The 18,283-nt window shown below is 37.2% G+C and overlaps 1 protein-coding gene across 5 annotated transcripts in view; it reads right to left on the bottom strand.

Annotated features, from left to right (window-relative positions):
• Nucleotides 1-992: 992 nt before the first annotated feature.
• The window catches only part of LOC149250201 (uncharacterized), a 300,458-nt gene continuing 283,167 nt past the window's right edge, over nucleotides 993-18,283 (bottom strand). For all 5 annotated transcript variants that reach the window (XM_089458950.1, XM_089458948.1, XM_089458952.1 and 2 more), the window contains 5 exons: nucleotides 13,240-13,386; nucleotides 2,006-2,049; nucleotides 1,793-1,859; nucleotides 1,641-1,690; nucleotides 993-1,496 (listed from right to left, as the gene is read on the bottom strand). In XM_089458950.1, the coding sequence (XP_089315076.1) occupies nucleotides 1,373-1,496; nucleotides 1,641-1,690; nucleotides 1,793-1,859; nucleotides 2,006-2,049; nucleotides 13,240-13,386 (432 nt within the window). In that variant the 3' untranslated portion in view covers nucleotides 993-1,372. The remainder of the gene's footprint in view (nucleotides 1,497-1,640; nucleotides 1,691-1,792; nucleotides 1,860-2,005; nucleotides 2,050-13,239; nucleotides 13,387-18,283) is intronic.

The raw sequence follows: 18,283 nt of genomic DNA, 5'->3' as shown, positions 1-18,283 counted from the left end.
TGGTAATCATGTTTCTCAAATACAAGGAAGCTTGTTTTCCAATACTCTTGCTTGGATGAATTCAAATTGATCAACTAAACCCCAAGCAATGAACTATTTTTCCTAATAAATAATTTGGAATGAACTATTTTTCCTAATAAATAATTTGATGTTTTACTTGCTTTGATACAGTACTGCATCCACCAATTGGCACATCATTCACATTTAATAAAAACACGTGATTTAGCATGACAATGGTTGAATCCATATTTATTTTTATCAAGAATTTATAATTTTGTTTTCGTTTGATACTTCAGCTTCCTGTCTGTGTGGATTTGTAGAAAACTCTGTTTTTCATTCCTAGCGTTTCACGGGAACCCATCACCCATCTTCAGAGACAAACGAGTAGAAAGTCTGTAATTTAGGTTCCTGCAATACGGGAAAGAAGAGCCTGAAGAATAACTCAAAAATTCAAAAATGTCAATCAAAAAATTCTGGAAGATTTTGTTTCATCATGCCGGTAGAATCATAGCTTCCTAAACATCGCATATTTACATTTCTAATACTTGGTTTCACACAATAAGAAAAAGAACAATACATGGTATGATTCTTCGCTATTCAACTTCAGAGTAAACAAGAGCTTTGAATCCTTAATCTGCATCTACTGGTCCAACTTTACTGTTAATATCATATAACAGATCATTCAAAGAAGAATGCACTTATAAAACACAATGAACATATTGTAGCTGTTATGAATAATGCTACATAATTAAATTTATCACTTACTGTGATGGCATGACTAATTAGTAATATGACATTTCTCCATACGTGTTTCGCAAATATAGAAAGCTTTCTTATTTAGTTCAACTGAGGTCTTCTTGAACAACAATTATACACATACCATAACTACAACCAAACCGTTACTGTATCAAACTAACATTTTGAACTCCTTCCCAACTGCCATAGACAAATAATTCAAAAACCAACCAATTGTAAACCATAAACAGAACCACTGAATTAAAATGAAAAGGAAAAATGTGATAAAAAAATATTTTTCATATATTTTAACAATTCGCATCTGCAGATGGGCAAGAATGAAGCTCTGCGTTCTTAAGCATTGGCCCCTTTTCAACTGTGGCAATTGGATTTCTAATTAAAGTTGTTGCAACGAGTAATCTGAAACCGCCAACCCTCCTTTCACCCAATTAATCAGCTTGCGCTATAAAATGATGCATAAATACATTGTTACACTAAAATTAACAGATAGCCCTATACATAGAAGCTAATACTTACAATAATAAACAAAGTTACGACAGTGGGCTTCTCTCTAAGGTCAAAAAATCACCCTTTATGCAGGGTTTGCTTTTCCTAAAAGAAGACTACTAATTCATGACTAATCACGAACTAGTGAACATTTCTTCTGAACCTTATTCTTCTTATCTCGACAAAGACTACTACCACATAAACAGCGGAAACCCTTTACTTCATGTTTGTCCTCAAAATTGATGTTATAATCCCTGCATTCAAAATAATAAGATAACAGTGATACTCCATTAATTCCATGCATTTTGTTTGGTTAAAAGATAGAAAGGAAAAAGTTTACAAAAATTTGTGTGATAAATTTCTAGTATGAAAGTAAAAAGTATGAGACTGTTGTATACCAGGTTAACTCTTCGTTTTTAGCAATGTCCCGACTAGCAAAGAATGCGACCTGCGAATGATGTTGATGAAGTAAAAATTAGTTTGAAGTTTTAAACTTGACAATAAAAGAATGGAAGGATATCCAACAATCAATGTCAACAGCAAATCGTACATGGTAATAATGAGTATCTCTCGTATCAATTTGCACAGGCCGCAACAATAGATTAGGGTCTCCACACCTGGTCATAGCAATAAGCGGCACATGAAGTCAAAAGACGTCCAGTAAGGAGATTAGTGAATCGAATGAATTAAAAGAAATTTATTTTATAATTGAATAGTTCTTTCATGTCGCTAAAGTTCATGAAATTTGAAAGCAATAGGTTACCTATGGTTCACAAATCTAGAAACATTTCCATACCGTGTAGCATCCTGCACATTCCAAAAATTGATAAGCATTATAAATAAGACATACTAATTAACGAGGATCAAGGATCGTCAATCATTTTGCCTGCATGACATAATGTGAACAATACACTTCAACCTTAAGGTAACTCACAAACGGTTGTGTCACCAAATTATTATGCACCATGTGGCACTCGTGGCCTACAGACTCACTAATTTTAACGTTCAATAAGCAAAATGAAATCAATGAATAAGTGCTGAACTGAGACAAAACGGATAGTTCAACACACAATAAAGGCGTCTGAGATTCGAAAATGTTTTAAAGAAACTGAAGAATCAAAAGCAAAGGAAAATAAAAGTGCGTGGATGAAAAAAATTGAATGCAAGGACTCAACATAAAGAAACAGAACAATGTCTAGGAACAGCCAGAAACATTTTTATAAAACTAATTCTCAAACATGTCAGATTAGAGGAGACTGACCAGAAATAGCCATGTTAGAAATTGGAGTGAAACCTACAATTAAATAGTAGTAACAATATATCGAGAAATCTCCGCGCTTTGTTTCTTGTAGTTTTAACTAGAAAGGGAATTTTTGGAGAATGGAATAACTTTGTTGTGATATCAACTCCTGTACTCAAACGTTTCACATGCACCAGAAATAGTGGTTTTTAACTCAGCTGTGCCTTGGAAGTGGAAGTAGAAAGACTTCTTTTTTTCTTATCTGTGGGATGTAGACCAGTTGGATTGTGAGGGATTTAGTCCCTTGTAGGCCAATTGGATTTCGAGGGATTTAGTCCCCATCAAGTCCAGGTTCAAAATCTGATGGGGAGGGGTTGAGAGTAGGAACTAATTATGGGGATAGTGAGACACCAAAATTTTGAACAATCTCGGCGACAACATCCCTCATTTAAAAGCAATTTGTTGTTGTATTCAACTTATGGTCTAGCCCCCACCTAAGCACAACCTACCAAACAAAACAAAGAAACAAGGATAATGTTACTATTGATTGATTCATCAATGGCTTCAGTCTCTGGTTTAAAAACTATCTAGAAAAAGCATAAATTGCATCAAAATTTGAATAATTCAAATTCCTTTAGAAATACAACATTCCAAAACCAATATGACAAATATAGGTAATGCGTACACGAAAGATAAGATAAGATAATTATATTTATGTCCAACTAATGACCACAAAGTAGGTCAAAGGAACTGTTCAGTACACTGATGTATATACAAAGTGGGGAAACCAAACGGTCTCCTATAAAAGATACAATGCATGAAGTAAATAAAAGATACAATACATGAAGTAAATCAACATCTAGCCCTAACGGAGAAGATTCAGGAGCTAATAGGTCTGGGGATCAGACCCATCTCTCCTAACATCTGAGGCTGAATGAATAACACTGAAGAAACTCAACAAAAGTCTGTTGGCCTAATGAAGAGCTGATGGCAAGTGTAGATTGTCCACTAAATTGTATCCAGGGGGGTTCACACGCTGCTGAACGCTGAAGGACCTAGTCTGTCTCCCAGGAACGGATCTGAGACGGAACTGCTACTGAGATCTCGTATGGCAGGGTGAGGTCCCATGGATCCTCACTGATCTGGAGTCTGGATACATACTGGTATCAATCGATCTCTTGGTGCCCCTGTCTGAAGGTAGTACCCTAAAAAATGTCGTGATCCTCTGTGTGGGATCTGGTTTGATGGGAGGTTGAAGAATATGCACTCGGAACCTAAAAGCCTCCTGCGTATATAAGGCCAAACATCTCTGATCGCGGTACCTGAAAAAGTCCGCGAGGGTCCGAGAATCTCTGAACAAGCAATGAAACCTTCCTTTGATCTCATAGTAGACAGGGCAACCAAGGATGAAGTGCACCTCAATCTCCACTTTCTATAGATGACATACCTTGCAGAGTCTGTCTAGTCTATCCACCTGGTGGTCTGTCTCTACCCGAAGTCTATGAGAACCTACTCTGAACTGGCCTAGAGGAATGCGAAGAGCATGCATCTAGTGGTGAAACGTATACTGGGGTCAAACAATGAGCCTGTCTCTCAACTCCAAGAAGTGCTCAGCATAGAAGGCCATCTTTGGGCGCAACCCTTCTGGAGGATTGACCGAGGTGACCTGGACGAACTGCTTGTAGATGTTTTCCCTCATGATCTTGTTTAGCTCCTGTCTAGTAGGTAAAAGGTGACTAGGAGCATCTAAGGAATATCGGAAAGGAGGGAGACGATCCAACTAAATTCCCACTGACTCTAAGAGGTTTGAAACTCCTGTAAACCAACATCTTGCTCGGCCTGAGGGAGTAGAACGGGCAATAGTCTCAGAAGAGCAATATGCAAAGTAAGGATAACGGTCCTTACTCTTTATTGAGTCTGCCAAGCCCTGGACACGATGCAAGAATGAAACCAAGCTGAAGACTGTCTTAAGCCGAAAGGGCTGAGCTCCAAACTCTGCAAGGATGATGTGTTGCGGCACTGTCAGTTTGCACCTAATGATGTGGCGAAGAAGAAGAATCTGGACTCTCTCAGCTGAAGCGCAGTCTGACTCAAGTAAAGATGATCCCCAAATCTTTGAGCCATATAGGACAGTGGGACGAATCAAGGTGTCCATGAGGCTCATCTTGGACAAGATGTCCTGGAAGTGATGTCAAAAGTACTGTCTCTCGAGAAGGACTAAGGATCCATATCCTTTGTTGATTTAAGACTGAAGCGTTGATCGCAAACTGAAGCGGGAACCTGAGAATTGCACCCCCAAGTAGGTATACATGTTGATGATCTCAATCTTCTCCCCTCTGAATAGAAAGTGAAGGTCTGATGTTTTCTTCAGCCCATTGAAGATCATAACCTTGGTTTTACCCACGCTGACCGTCAACTGTCGATGGTCACAAAACAGAGCTAAGGCATCCAGCTGCCTTTGTAATCCTTCTAGGGATGAGGAGAGATGGACCACGTCGTTAGCAAAGAGTAGAATAGATATCAGAACCTGGTGAAGAAGGCAACCATCAGTGTCCTGGATATGCTAGTGTAGAAATGCTTCCAACTCATCAATATGGATCCCAAACAGGGTAGGGGCCAGTGGACAACCCTGTCTAACCCCAATAGTGCTTCGGATGAAATCAAACATCCCATGGGTTGCGCGAAGATGACCAAGAACGAACACATATAGGCGCATAATAATGGTCAATAGGGTTGCAGAGATGCCAGTATCTCTGAGTCTTTGGAGCAAGGCCTCCTTGGAACAGAGTCAAAAGCTTTCCAAAAATCTATGAAACAACAGTAGACTTTCGAAGAGCGGTGTTGCACCTCCTCAATCACGGCGCGAAGGGTGAAGATGTGGTCAATAGTCTGGTGATCTGGTCGAAACCCTGCCTATCCCCTAGCTTTGAGTTGTCTCTACTCAAGGTCACTAGAGAGCTTCCTATGTAGAACAGTAGCATACAACTTCGAGAACGTGTGACCCACCATGATCTTTCTGTAGTTATTGGGATTTGAGTTGGAACCTGATTTGTGGATCGGATGGATGATGTGGTGTGCCCATGTCAGTGGAAAACCTTCACGGACTACATGGTTGAAGAGATCAGTGAAGTAGCTAACCAAATCACATAAACTATGCTTAAAGAACTCTGCTTAGTAGCCTTCCTCATCGGTTGCTTTGTTGTTGTTCATCACCCAAATGGCCTTTTTAATATCCCTGTCTGAGAATAGATAACAGGAAGAGGGTGGGAAGGTAACATGAATTTGGGCCTGCCCGAGAATATCATAAAGGTTGGAAGTGTGAGAGAACATGGATGTAGGGTCGAGATCAGGTGGAAGAGGGGAGCGTCGGGGAAGGATGGTACGCTAGAATTGTTTAGGGGAGTGGGCAAGGAGAGCAGAAAGTTCTCATCTTCTATGGGAGACAAAGAATCATTTCTTGTGACTAAGGAGACCACGATAAGAAAGCCTCTTTCATAAAAACCCTTCTTGTGATAAAGCAAAAGAATTAGTGTCACTGCATTTAAAGCAAGCACAATCCCTTATTTCAGGGTACATATATATCTCCAGATATCTGGATGGTTTTGTCTTCGTGCCAAAATGTTTCATAGCAAGAGATTACATGTTAGAGATGATGGTCATGGTCAATGGGTCATATCTATAACTTAGGCATACTAATATTTTGGAGTTGGGTTTATAATAAAGTGATGTGATAACCAGACATTTAATTAACTCATACTGCGGTTGGTAGATAGTATCTTGTCGAGTTTCGTGTGTGTAAAACCAACATGGTATCAAGGCCATTGAGGAAAAGCCCAAGAAACATATGAAGGAGCCAAGTAACTGCTGTGAGCAGAGAAGGCACGAAGGGACTGCAAGAGCACACAAAGCATTGGACAGAGGAGTAGGGCGGGCCGAAGTTAAGTGAGTCAAATAATCCGTGATGTGCGACTGAGGCGAGAATCTACGGGGGAAAGAACGTGTGAAGTTGGATTGTGTATCCATGAATGAAATCAAACCATAAAGAACCCAGAACCTATGATTTCTTCTGACATCGTCAAGGCATCGGGAAAGACCTGGTTCAGTTCGTAAAGAAAGTGCAGAGAAGCCGTAAGCTGACACCTGTGACAGAGAATAAGGTCTCGGTCAGAGATATGGAGACACCAATTGTAAGAGGTTTTCCTTGGTGGGACTGAGCCGCCTCTCAGGAGTACAGAAGATGCGGCATCGCCTTTGGAATTAAGCTACCAAGCAGAGCAGCCTTCTATCGTGGTAATCGAACGGTAATTCAAAGAGATTAAAGAAGCTGCTCGCGTGAAAACAGTGAAAAGACCAAACCGCACTTTGTGTATTGCGAAGGAATCCGTGCGACATTGCCATCGAATAAACAACTCGTGCGAGAGATTCGGATCGATTTGTAAAAAAGGGACAGGCTACCTGGGTTATTAACACAGGTGATATTTAGGACTTCTGAGCAAGGGTCAAAATTGAACGTCAGCTGGTCAATACGGGTCTAGCACATTCTCTAGAAGTTTGAAGTGAATATTAGGCTTAAAAATAGGTTAAAATTAGACCTAAAAAATGTTAATTTTTATTTATATTTTTTAAAATTTAAATAATGTAATAAAATGCCCCGTGAAGGGCTGCCTGATAAATTGAAGCATATCCCCTGGTCCAAAATCGTTTTAACGAGTTACATACTACTACTTTATTTAAATACCCAAATTTATTAACCATTGTGCCACTGTAACTGATTTGGAGGGCTGCCTGATAAATTGAAGCATATCCCCTGGTCCAAAATCGTTTTAACGAGTTACATACTACTACTTTATTTAAATACCCAAATTTATTAACCATTGTGCCACTGTAACTGGTTTGGAGGGCTGCCTGATAAATTGAAGCATATCCCCTGGTCCAAAATCGTTTTAACGAGTTACATACTACTACTTTATTTAGATACCCAAATTTATTAACCATTGTGCCACTGTAACTGATTTGGATCTGGAATTTGGATCACCGTATTCGGAATACCTCATACCTGTACATTCCCCGCCTGGTGCCCTTTCTGTAACCTACCCGTTCCATCATGTACAGGTTGCATGCAAGGTGTAACTTTAAAATCCCCGTACATTCCAATTTCCAATACTAACAAAAAAAAAAAAGAGAGCACCCTACAAATTGTGCAACTGTGATCGATTCATAGATAAGATAATTATATTTATGTCTAAGTAATGACCACAAAGTAGGTCAAAGGGACTGTTGAGTACACTGATGTATAAACAAAGCGGGAGAACCAAACGGTCTCCTATAAAAGATACAATGCATGAAGTAAATCAACATCTGGCTCTAGCATTGAAGATCCAGGGCCTAATAGGTCTGAGGATCAGACCCATCTCTCCTAACATCTGAGGCTGAATGAATAACGCTGAAGAAACTCAATAATGTCTGTTGGCCCGATGAAGAGCCTATGGCAAGTGCAGACTGTCCACTAAATCGTGTCTTGGGGGGGGGGGGGGGGGTCACACGTTGTTGAATGCTGGAGGACCTAGTCTGTCTCCCAGGAATGGATCTGAGACGAAACTGCTGATGAGATCTCATGTAGCAAGGTCAGGTCCCACGGATCCTCACTGATTTGGAGTCTGGATACGTAATGGCATCAATCGATCTCTTGGTGCCCCTGTCTGAAGGTAGTACTCTGAAAATTGTCGTGATCCTCTGTGTGGACTCTGGTCTGATGGGAGGCGGAAGAATATGCGCTCAGAACCTAGGAGCCTCCTACATATATAGAGCCAAACATCTCTGATCGAGGTACTTGAAAAAGTCGGCGAGGGTCCGAGAATCTCTGAACAAGCAATGAAACCTTCCTCTAATCTCGTAGTAGACAGGGCATTCAAGGATGAAGTGCACCCCGGTCTCCACTTCCTGTAAATGACATACCTGACAGAGTCTGTCTAATCTATCCACTTGGTGGTCTCTCTCTACCTGAAGTCTATGAGAACCTACTCTGAACTGGCCTAGAGGAATGCGAAGAGCATGCATCCAGTGGTGAAATGTATACTGGGGTCGAACAATGAGCCCGCCTCTCAACTTCAAGAAGTGCTCAACGTAGAAGGCCATATTTGGGTGCAACCCTCCCGGAGGATTGACCCAGGTGACCTGGACAAACTGCCTGTAGATGTCCTCCCTAATAATCTTGTTTAGCCCCTGTTTAGTAGGTAAAAGGTGATTGGGAGCATCTAAGGAATATCGGAAAGGAGGGAGATGATCCAACTGAATTCCCACCGACTCTAAGAGGTTTGAAACTCCTGTAAACCAACATCTGGCTCGGCCTGAGGGGGTAGAACGGGTAATAGTCTTAAAAGAGCAATATGCCAAGTAAGGGTAACGGTCCCTATTCTTTATCGAGTTTGCTAAGCCCTGGACACGATGCAAGAATGAAACCAATCTGAAGACCGTCCCAAGCCAAAAGGGCTGAGCTCCAAACTCTGCCAGGATGATGTGTTGCGGCACTGTCAGTTTGCAACTTTGCACCTAATGATGCGGCAAAGAAGAAGAATCTAGACTGTCTCAACTGAAGCCCAATCTAACTCAAGTAAAGATGGTCCCCAAATCTCTGAGTCATATAGAATAGTGGGACGAATCAAGGTGTCCATGAGGCTCATCTTGGACGAGATGTCCTGGAAGTGATGTCGAAAGCATTGTCTCTCGAGAAGGGCTAAGGATCTATATCCTTCGTTGATCCGAGGCTGAAGCGCAGGTCGCAAATTGAAGTGAGGACCTGAAAATTGCAACCCCATAGTAATTATGCAACGGAATGTTATGGCGAAGGGATTTAATTGAATGAACCAGTGGCACTGAAGATAGTAAAACTGGCCCAGACAAGAAGAGAATATATTAATGTTCAAGAGATTGTTTTTCGAATTATGTCATTGGTTAATCTGAAAAATGTGATTAATCTGAAAGATAATCTCTTTATCAACCTGGATCACAAAAAAATCTTAAAAAAATCTTATAGTAATGATCTAACAATATATTAATGTATAAGGTAATAGCATGAGGTAATAGCCCTGATATATTAATGTATGAGGTAATAGCCCTGATAGACACAATTTGTAAGCACCAAAGGAATTCGGATGGTGAAATCGTTTCTTACACGCATCTCCGAAAACCCGTAATTCATATGGCCTTGCACAACTAGATCTCTCTTCATTAAGTTTAAGGAAGAGCAGGGTAGCTAACTGCCTTGGAATTTGAAGATTGCAATTTGCATCCGACTAATTCATTACTTCTGAGTCCGCATTTACATTTGGCGGTGTTGGCAAATAACGACGTTCAGAGTTACAGGGGGGTCGCACAATGGTGGAGGCGAATTAGGCGGAGTTTTGGCTAGGGTAGACTACCCTGGCCTGATGCCTCGTGTTCATTTCGTTGTTTGCCCTGGCTGCGCTGCTAAGAACTTTGCCATGGCCGCTATGCTAAGGACTGACCCGACCGACTCAAGTATTGGGTGAATACAGCAATTCTCCTACGGCGTTTAAAACACCGAGCCTTTCTCAAATAAATGCATGAACTCGGCTATACACCTATTCACAAATGGTTTCCGTTCTGCGGGGTTCAGGGTTTACTTGCCATGTTACGGCAGTTTTCTTAATATCTTTGTGATTTTTATTTTATTTTTTAATGCTTTCTGTTAATACAGGCTTCATACAGGCTGCTGAGTGAATTTACAATAAAAACAATGGTTGAAATGTTCGTTTAGCTCGTCGTATAGGTGTATTTTATACCGACTGCACAGTTGTTGAAATGTTCGTGTGGTTAAAGAGACAGATTTGAAATATGTTCGTGTGGTTAGACAGATTTGAAAGCTGTAGGGCTTCGCCCGAGCAGGCTTGATATCATGCTGTTGCCGTGTTTTTAAGGAATTTTTTTGAGACTTGTATACTTAAATTGGAGAGTTGTGTTTACTGAAAATTTTTGGAAATTTTTCAAATGGTTTTTTTGGGGTCTAATTTCTATAAAATGTTTTTTTTTTATCATTTTTATAAAACCAATCTTGAATTTATTGAAAAAAAATCAACCCTGAATTAGAATATCTTGAGATTTTTTTAGAATGCTGAATCCATATATACAAATAAAAAACCACTTTAAACAGCTACATAATTTATTTAATAAAATATTTAAAATCAGAACCACTTTAAACAACTACCTAATTTATTTAATGAAATATTTAAGATCAAAACATTTTATATTAGCTTAAAACATTCCATATTGTGGGAGCAAATAGCAGCGGATGGACGATGATGATCGATTTGGAAATGAAAATAACAATCTGCAATCCTAAGCGAAGATTAATGAGGCGCATCACATTACGTACAGACGCTTTCCATTTTTCTGCAGAACTTTTGCGTCAGCCTTCGAATCCGACAATGTTTCTTGGCCTGAGGCCTTGAATATAGATAATTTAATTGTCAATGAAGCAGGCGCATTTAGCCTTCAGTTATTTACGTCGTTTCAAAATTTTGCCCGCTCTGTTCATTTTGTATTAAGTTGTTTATAAATTTGGCCGGTTCCCATCTGTTCTTAAATGCCAGGATTCTCGAATTTCCCTTTCTATAAATTTGGCCGGTTTTCCGTTTTCATGTTGTATCAAGGCTCTTAAATCTCAGGATTCAATGATAGATTCCAATTTCTCTTTAACTTAAAAAATGTGTAGTTCTCGCAAATAAGGTTTTTAATATTTTATATCTTACTTTGATCTCCCGATAGTAACAGCACCCTATTGAGTCTCACTAGAAGCTCTTCCAGTTAGGACTATATAAAATTGATTTCCTGGGGTATTGAAAGAGGAATTGAAATGAAATTTTACTGACATTCGAGTTGTTCTTGAAAATCCCCATCCAACACCTTGTAATTCAATGACGTTATAGCAGACAGACAATTTTAACAGCCTTTAACAGGTAAGGTGGCTTGCTCATATTTCAGTGAAGATGTTGATTGATTCGATCTAGAGAGTTTGTAATTTAGCCTGTGAGAATAGTTTTTTTCATCCAGAAACGATACATTAGAAGATTGGTGCCTGCTACCGGTGCATATCCACTTTGAGAGATTCTGTTACAGCTGGGTTTCAAGGACATGCATATTTGTAAATGGAGGGCATTATTTCAGGAGATTTAAATCTGATGAAGAAGTAGAAGAAGTAGAAATAATTATGATTGAAAATGAAAGGTAGAGATAATATACTCGTTAATGAAGTTTTTCATTCTGTAAAAGCTGCATTAATATATTCTTTTCTATTAGATATCATTTTTGGGATTCAATTGCGTTAAGTAAGTAATTCATCTATAACCATTTCGATGAGATGTAGTTGTAATTGACTAATTTCTCATGTTTTTTTTTAATATATTCCCTTCTAATTAAAATTAAGATGAAACCTTCAATAAAATGAATCCTTCAAATTTGATTACTTCGTCTAAACATTTTCTAGAAAAAATTTAATCATGACTTCTTAGCATTCCCTAGAGAATTTTGATAGGTTGGACTGTCGTAATTTCAATGAATAAACTAAGTTTTATGTTAATAATGGAAAGACGGAGTACTGAGCTAACATTGGCTATCATCCGGTGGTGGGTCGGTGAGTTGGTGATTCAGTGGTTAGAAAAAAGGACGGTAACTTAAATCTTACTTGGTCAACCTTGCCTTATGCAGGTCACTTCTTGGTGGGTCGGTGAGTCAGCGATTAGAAAAAAGGATGGTAACTTAAATTGTTCTTAGTCACTTTCTGTCACTAACTTGAAGCTCGTACCTTGTGAACTAAAAATCACATTTACTTAACCAAAGCTTCTGTACTCAGAAAAACTGTATTTTGAATAAATATGTAAATTGACCATTAAAAAAGGGTGTTACAAGTAATGTTGATATTTACCATTTAAAGATTAGATATACAATAAAGTCTGCAATGTAATAATGAAGAATTAATGCAGTTCATAGTGCTTGGATAATTGGGAGTCACTTAACATATTCCTCTCTAATGAGATATTGCATCCTACTATATTCCTCTCCTAGTATGTGATGAGACATTGCATCTTTTAACGTATGACATTTTCTCATTTTAATGTGCAATGTTCATGATTGTGTGTTAAAGCAACATTCCAAAAGACACTGCACAACAATACGAAGTATGAAAATATCCTGCAACGGAAACCAGGATTTTTAGTTCAGTTACATTGGGATGTTGCCAACACCAAACATTATTGCTGTTTGCAAGACACCAATTGGTTCAATGTCATGAAATTGGTTCACGCCATGGCAGTCCACTATAATCTCAGAAGTAGGTTTAAAGGCTCCAACATAATGTCTCGGGATTCTGTCACAATTTCCTGTACTCTCCTGATGTTTTGTAACTAAAAGCAAACTGTGAGTTCTTTCCCAGATAAGAAGAAAGCTTGACAGACTACATTTGCCCAGACTGTTACATGTCTGCCTTCATAATTTTGTTAAAATGAAAATTTACTTTTGCTCTCCTGTCAAAAACCCGTGACAGAGAGATGACAACAGAAAAAGCCGACCATAATATAAAATTAAATCAAATGAACATGAATCCAGTATTGTAGTATAATATGTAACTGTGTATTTAAGCTGAAAATCACTCCAAGGAATGACCTTACACAATGCTCTAAAGTTTAAACCGTTCAATTTAATTGCATATGCTTATAATAATAGTAATTATGCTTGACATATACCAGTGTCAGAGCTTCATCATCATTTAAACCATCTTTAAAGTGATTTATCTCCATATCATAATCTGCGTCTAGCAGCATTGTATAGGTGTGGATGTTCTTTTCGCGATACTCAATATTTCGATAGTACTGCTCACTGTTGGTCATTATCTGCAGAGACAAAAAAACTTGATTAGAGACTAAATTTAAATTTTGTGCTTCCAATATTTGATAACAGAAACAGAGGGCTTTGACAATATAGAAACGAATGTGCAGTCTATAGTATATACCGATAGCTATGGCATTCTGTCCATTCTAATTCAAATACGATTTGAGAAGAAAATGAGTGGGAATAAAATGATTAAAAACTTCGTGTTTAAAGTGAAGTGGGCCCGCCGTTTTGTAATAATGCATGTGCCACCTTAATAATTATGGAATATGCATGTCACATAAATTAAGATATACAACAGTCAATGAATTGGAAGGTAGTTCTAAAGGTTATTGACAAATGTCATCCGACTACTTATCAGATCTGTTCCGTGGAATGGTGAAATGAGTACAAGTTAAGAGAATGGGATGGGTTGCGGAAATGGTACATCAAAATTTCAGGAAACAGAGAGTTTATTTTTATATGGCGACACAGATAATGGAATTTTTTTATACAAAACTGTATGTATATATGGATGGGGCATAATTTTCCAATTTTCAATTTTATTGCCGGGTTTTTCAAATTAAAATAATAATGATTCATATTTATAACTATAATATTTCTGCTAAATTAATTAATAAATGTATAAAAATTTAAGTAATTTTTTATTTCTAAAATATATATACTATTAAAAATTAAATTATAATATTATAAAACATGTTAAAGAAAAATATCAAACACATATGTACATATTATATAACTATATGTATTATCAAGGTTTTATTAAAATTAAAAATAAGAATATTTTAAATATAAAGATGTGAAATTTATATATAATATAAATAATATTATTAAAAACTAATATTCATTTTATTTGTAGATCTACCCGAAAAGTACAAACTTTTTTTTCATTTTATATTGAAAAAAAATTATACCCGATTAAATTTAAACCCTCTCAATACTCAAAAAAAAATCCTTTAATAATTTAAATTCAATGTTAATTTGATATCTTAAATTAAATATTTAAGACCAATAAAATGTAAAAACTTCATTATACCTTTGAAAAACATTATATGGATGCCCTGGTAACCAAAAGTATGATTATTATGATTATGTGCCAATTGGATTATGTTACTGTTGCGCAGCATTACAGCCTTCATGTACACCGGGCATCATTTTTAATAGAATTGACATTCTTGGGCACAGATGCTAGTATGTCGGGCTTAGCCTAGATTACTATTTTGCTTGTCGCCACTGCCTAGTAGGTCACTTTGGTTAAAGTGTTTGTATCTACATTGTTGTCTATTTTTATAGCTAAAGAAAGAAGTTTACACCAAATAGAGAGCATAACACAGTGGGTGTGCGTGCACTTGGTTTACATATTAATTATTTTTTTTTAAATAAATCTTAATTCATGATTTTTTCACCGATTGCGGTGACAAGGTTTCATGTATTTGTGTAGTCCCCTTGTATAGGTTGGTCATATAATAAAAGTTAATACATTTAAGTTAGACATTTGGCCCAGCACGTTTCATGTATTCACATGTTAATTATGTATCTCTGTATTGCCTTTTCCCTCAATCTCTATATTCTCAATGGGCTATTCTGAATGTATTCTCAAGGTCCATTATTCCAGGGTTGCTTAAATTCTACTTCAACGTCTCGTATCTTGCCATTGCAGAAGTCACATGGGGTTTTCCATCTAAGTTCAGTAAGGTTCAATAAACAATATTTTCATATAAGTTGAACACCATAAACTTTTGTGGAAAATCTGCTCATAAAATGGGAAATCGCAAGTTCTTCAACTTGCCGAAGTTATTGGCCAATTTTTTCGAGAGTTTTTCAGACTTAAAAGATTGTGATTTAATCGATAAATTCATGATTTTATGGTGATTCGATCCAAATAAATCTTAATTCATGATTTTTTCACCGATTGCGGTGACAAGGTTTCATGTATTTGTGTAGTCCCCTTGTACAGGTTGCTCATATAATAAAAGTTATACATTTGGCCCAGCACGTTTCATGTAGTCACATGTTAATTATGTATCTCTGTATTGCCTTTTCCCTCAATCTCTATATTCTCAATGGGCTATTCTGAATGTATTCTCAAGGTACATTATTCCAGGGTTGCTTAAATTCTACTTCAGCGTCTAGTATCTTGCCATTGCAGAAGTCACATGGGGTTTTCCATCTAAGTTCAGAAAGGTTCAATAAACAGTATTTTCATATAAGTTGAACACCATAAACTTTTGTGGAAAATCTGCTCATAAAATGGGAAATCGCAAGTTCTTCAACTTGCCAAAGTTAGTGGCCAATTTTTTCGAGAGTTTTTCAGACTTCAAAAAATTGTGATTTAATCGATAAATTCATGAATTTTATCGTGATTCGATCCAAAAAAATCATGAGCCTTTTTTAGGCTGCATATAAGTGAGGGAAAATCGAATTTTTTAAACTCATTTTGCACTCAACCTTAAAGATTCGCCCCTATAGAGGGAGGACACTCCTCGAGATTAGCCCAATTTTGTGGCGTGGAAAAGCCATTCCCTATTCTCGTAAAAAGGGTCGAGGAACTCAATCACTGATTAGGTTATCACATGTAGATGACTCATGATGATGATGCATATTTATTATATCTTTTGTTGATATTTTGACTCTTGACACTTAGTTAAGACTCAAGATTTACGACTTATTCACTATTGATATTGATGTAGCACTAGACTTATTAAGTTCTTATACATCTTATATATTAGCGTTCTTTTCATATTTATGTGACAACACATTTATTTGATGTTGAGGATACTTTAGATGCTATTTTTTTTAAAATGATATATATATATATATATATATATATATATATATATATTGCAGAGTTTTGCTGATTTTTTCAATTTTCGTCCGACATTTACGACTTTCAGTTTTCAAATCCTTGCTGATCTATTTCCGAGTTCAACTTTTTACACATTGCCGTAAACAACCACTAACACAACCAGATGAAAGATCAATACAGATTTAAGACCTCAAAAAAGAAAACAATAATGATGATGATGATGATGATGATGATTAACGTCCACTAAAACTGATATGATCTATCGGACCTAAAGATAGGGGATTGATTGAGACTCTTTAAAATTTTATTTCTATGATAAAAAATAAGGGAAAAAAGTGTTCCTAGATCACTATAGTTTTGCTGATTTTAAAAGTCAAGAAGATTGGTATTATGGCAATTGTCATGGAAATGAGATTGGATGTGAGTAAGAGCTAGGCAATCTAATAGAAAATGTTTCTCATCTTAAACGTTATTAGTATCGTAAAGGTGACAAATTCTTATTGAGAAATGTAGGGGCAACTAGATTAGGTGATTTCTCTTTCTTTGATAACTGCTTGTGATGTTATTTTATTTAACTTTATGTACTTGTTATTAGCTTCTTCTTTCACTTGATTATTATTATGTTCTTATCATCAAACAACTACCAAACTATGAAGATCAAAGAGACAAGAGGACACAAAATATAGGCTACTAGCTAGGGTCAAAACCTCTCCTCGTGAGAGGAAAACCCACAAGAACTCTTCTCTTCTTATAGAATGTGCAAATGACAAATTCCAAGACCAAGTCAAACCCCCTCCAAGACCAAGTCAAACCTTCCTTCGATGAACTTCTCTTCTACAAAGTCAACACCAGTCAAACTTGATCCAATACTTCAGATTTTGGCCCTTCCTTAGAATTCCGGCTTGCTGCTTCAAGACTACAATTTCGGCTTCCACTGCAGAAACCCTAGATTGGCACGTGTGAGAAAATAATGGTGAGACTTGCCTTCTCTCTCCTTCACCTGGTTACCCTCTTTCTCCTTGATAATTCGGCCCGCAAACTTGGCTCCTTTTGACACTAGATTCAACTCTTTTGTGGTGGTTGCAATTCAGTTCTGCTAGAACCGAATTTTGCCCTAGTTCCTTCGCACATGTGAGAGATTTTGACCAAAAACATTCCTTAAAATTCAGTTTCTTCTTCCTTTTTTCTCTCTTCTTTTTTGTTGGTTCTAGATCTTCTTCTCTTGGTAATCGAACTTGGATGGATGGTCTTGAAAGAGGTAGAGTCCTTCCTTATATATAGTCTTCTTTTGGTGGACAAATAGCCCTTTCATGAGGTCAACTTGTCTCCTTTTGAGGGTAAAATTGATGCAGCAAGGTTGACTTGCCTTGGAGGGTCTTTTATGACTCAAATAAATTTCTCTTACATAATACAAGATGCCCAATAGGATCTTACATATAAACAATGACTCAACAAACTTCTTGACTCAATGACAAAACCTAGAAGCACTCAATGGTTGCTTGATCTACAAATAAAATAACTGAGTATCAAACCCATGCTATGAAATAATAATAATAAAATTCCTTTTTCTCTTTTCATCAAAGACACAAAATCATGATTACATTAGACAATATGAAGACTGAACCTACTTACACTTTTCAACACTCCCTCTTAACTAGGGAGGTATTCATAACCATACAAGGTACTTGAATATTCTCATACTGAAGAGTTTTCATAAGAAGAGTCGGATTGGTAAGTCATCTCATAAGCTATTTATTCAACTTATATTAGTGCATCTCATCATATCGACCAACATTGTCATATAGCATGGCCTTGACTAACAATGCTATCTTTCCACAAGAATAGAGCACAATGATTAATAGACACCTTCATTGTCTCTCAAGGAAAATACCTCATCCGAGTGTTCACAAGGTATGTCCTTCTAGGATCATTCCCATCTTGGATTAACACATCCTAATGAAATTTCCTCTTCAACTACTCTTACCTATTGGATTTCCTACCTCATCGTAGAATCAATCTCAGATGCTTACCCAATCCTCCATTCTTTCCTCATAACACATAGACAAGAATGATGTGTCTATCTCTCCCTCCCA

Source organism: Pinus tabuliformis, chromosome 7, assembly GCF_031772625.1.
Source record: "Pinus tabuliformis cultivar Carrire ecotype Pingquan chromosome 7, CPIR1, whole genome shotgun sequence".
NCBI lineage: Eukaryota > Viridiplantae > Streptophyta > Pinopsida > Pinales > Pinaceae > Pinus > Pinus tabuliformis.
Note: the sequence above shows the minus strand (reverse complement) of the source record. Positions and strands in the feature narration are given on the sequence as shown.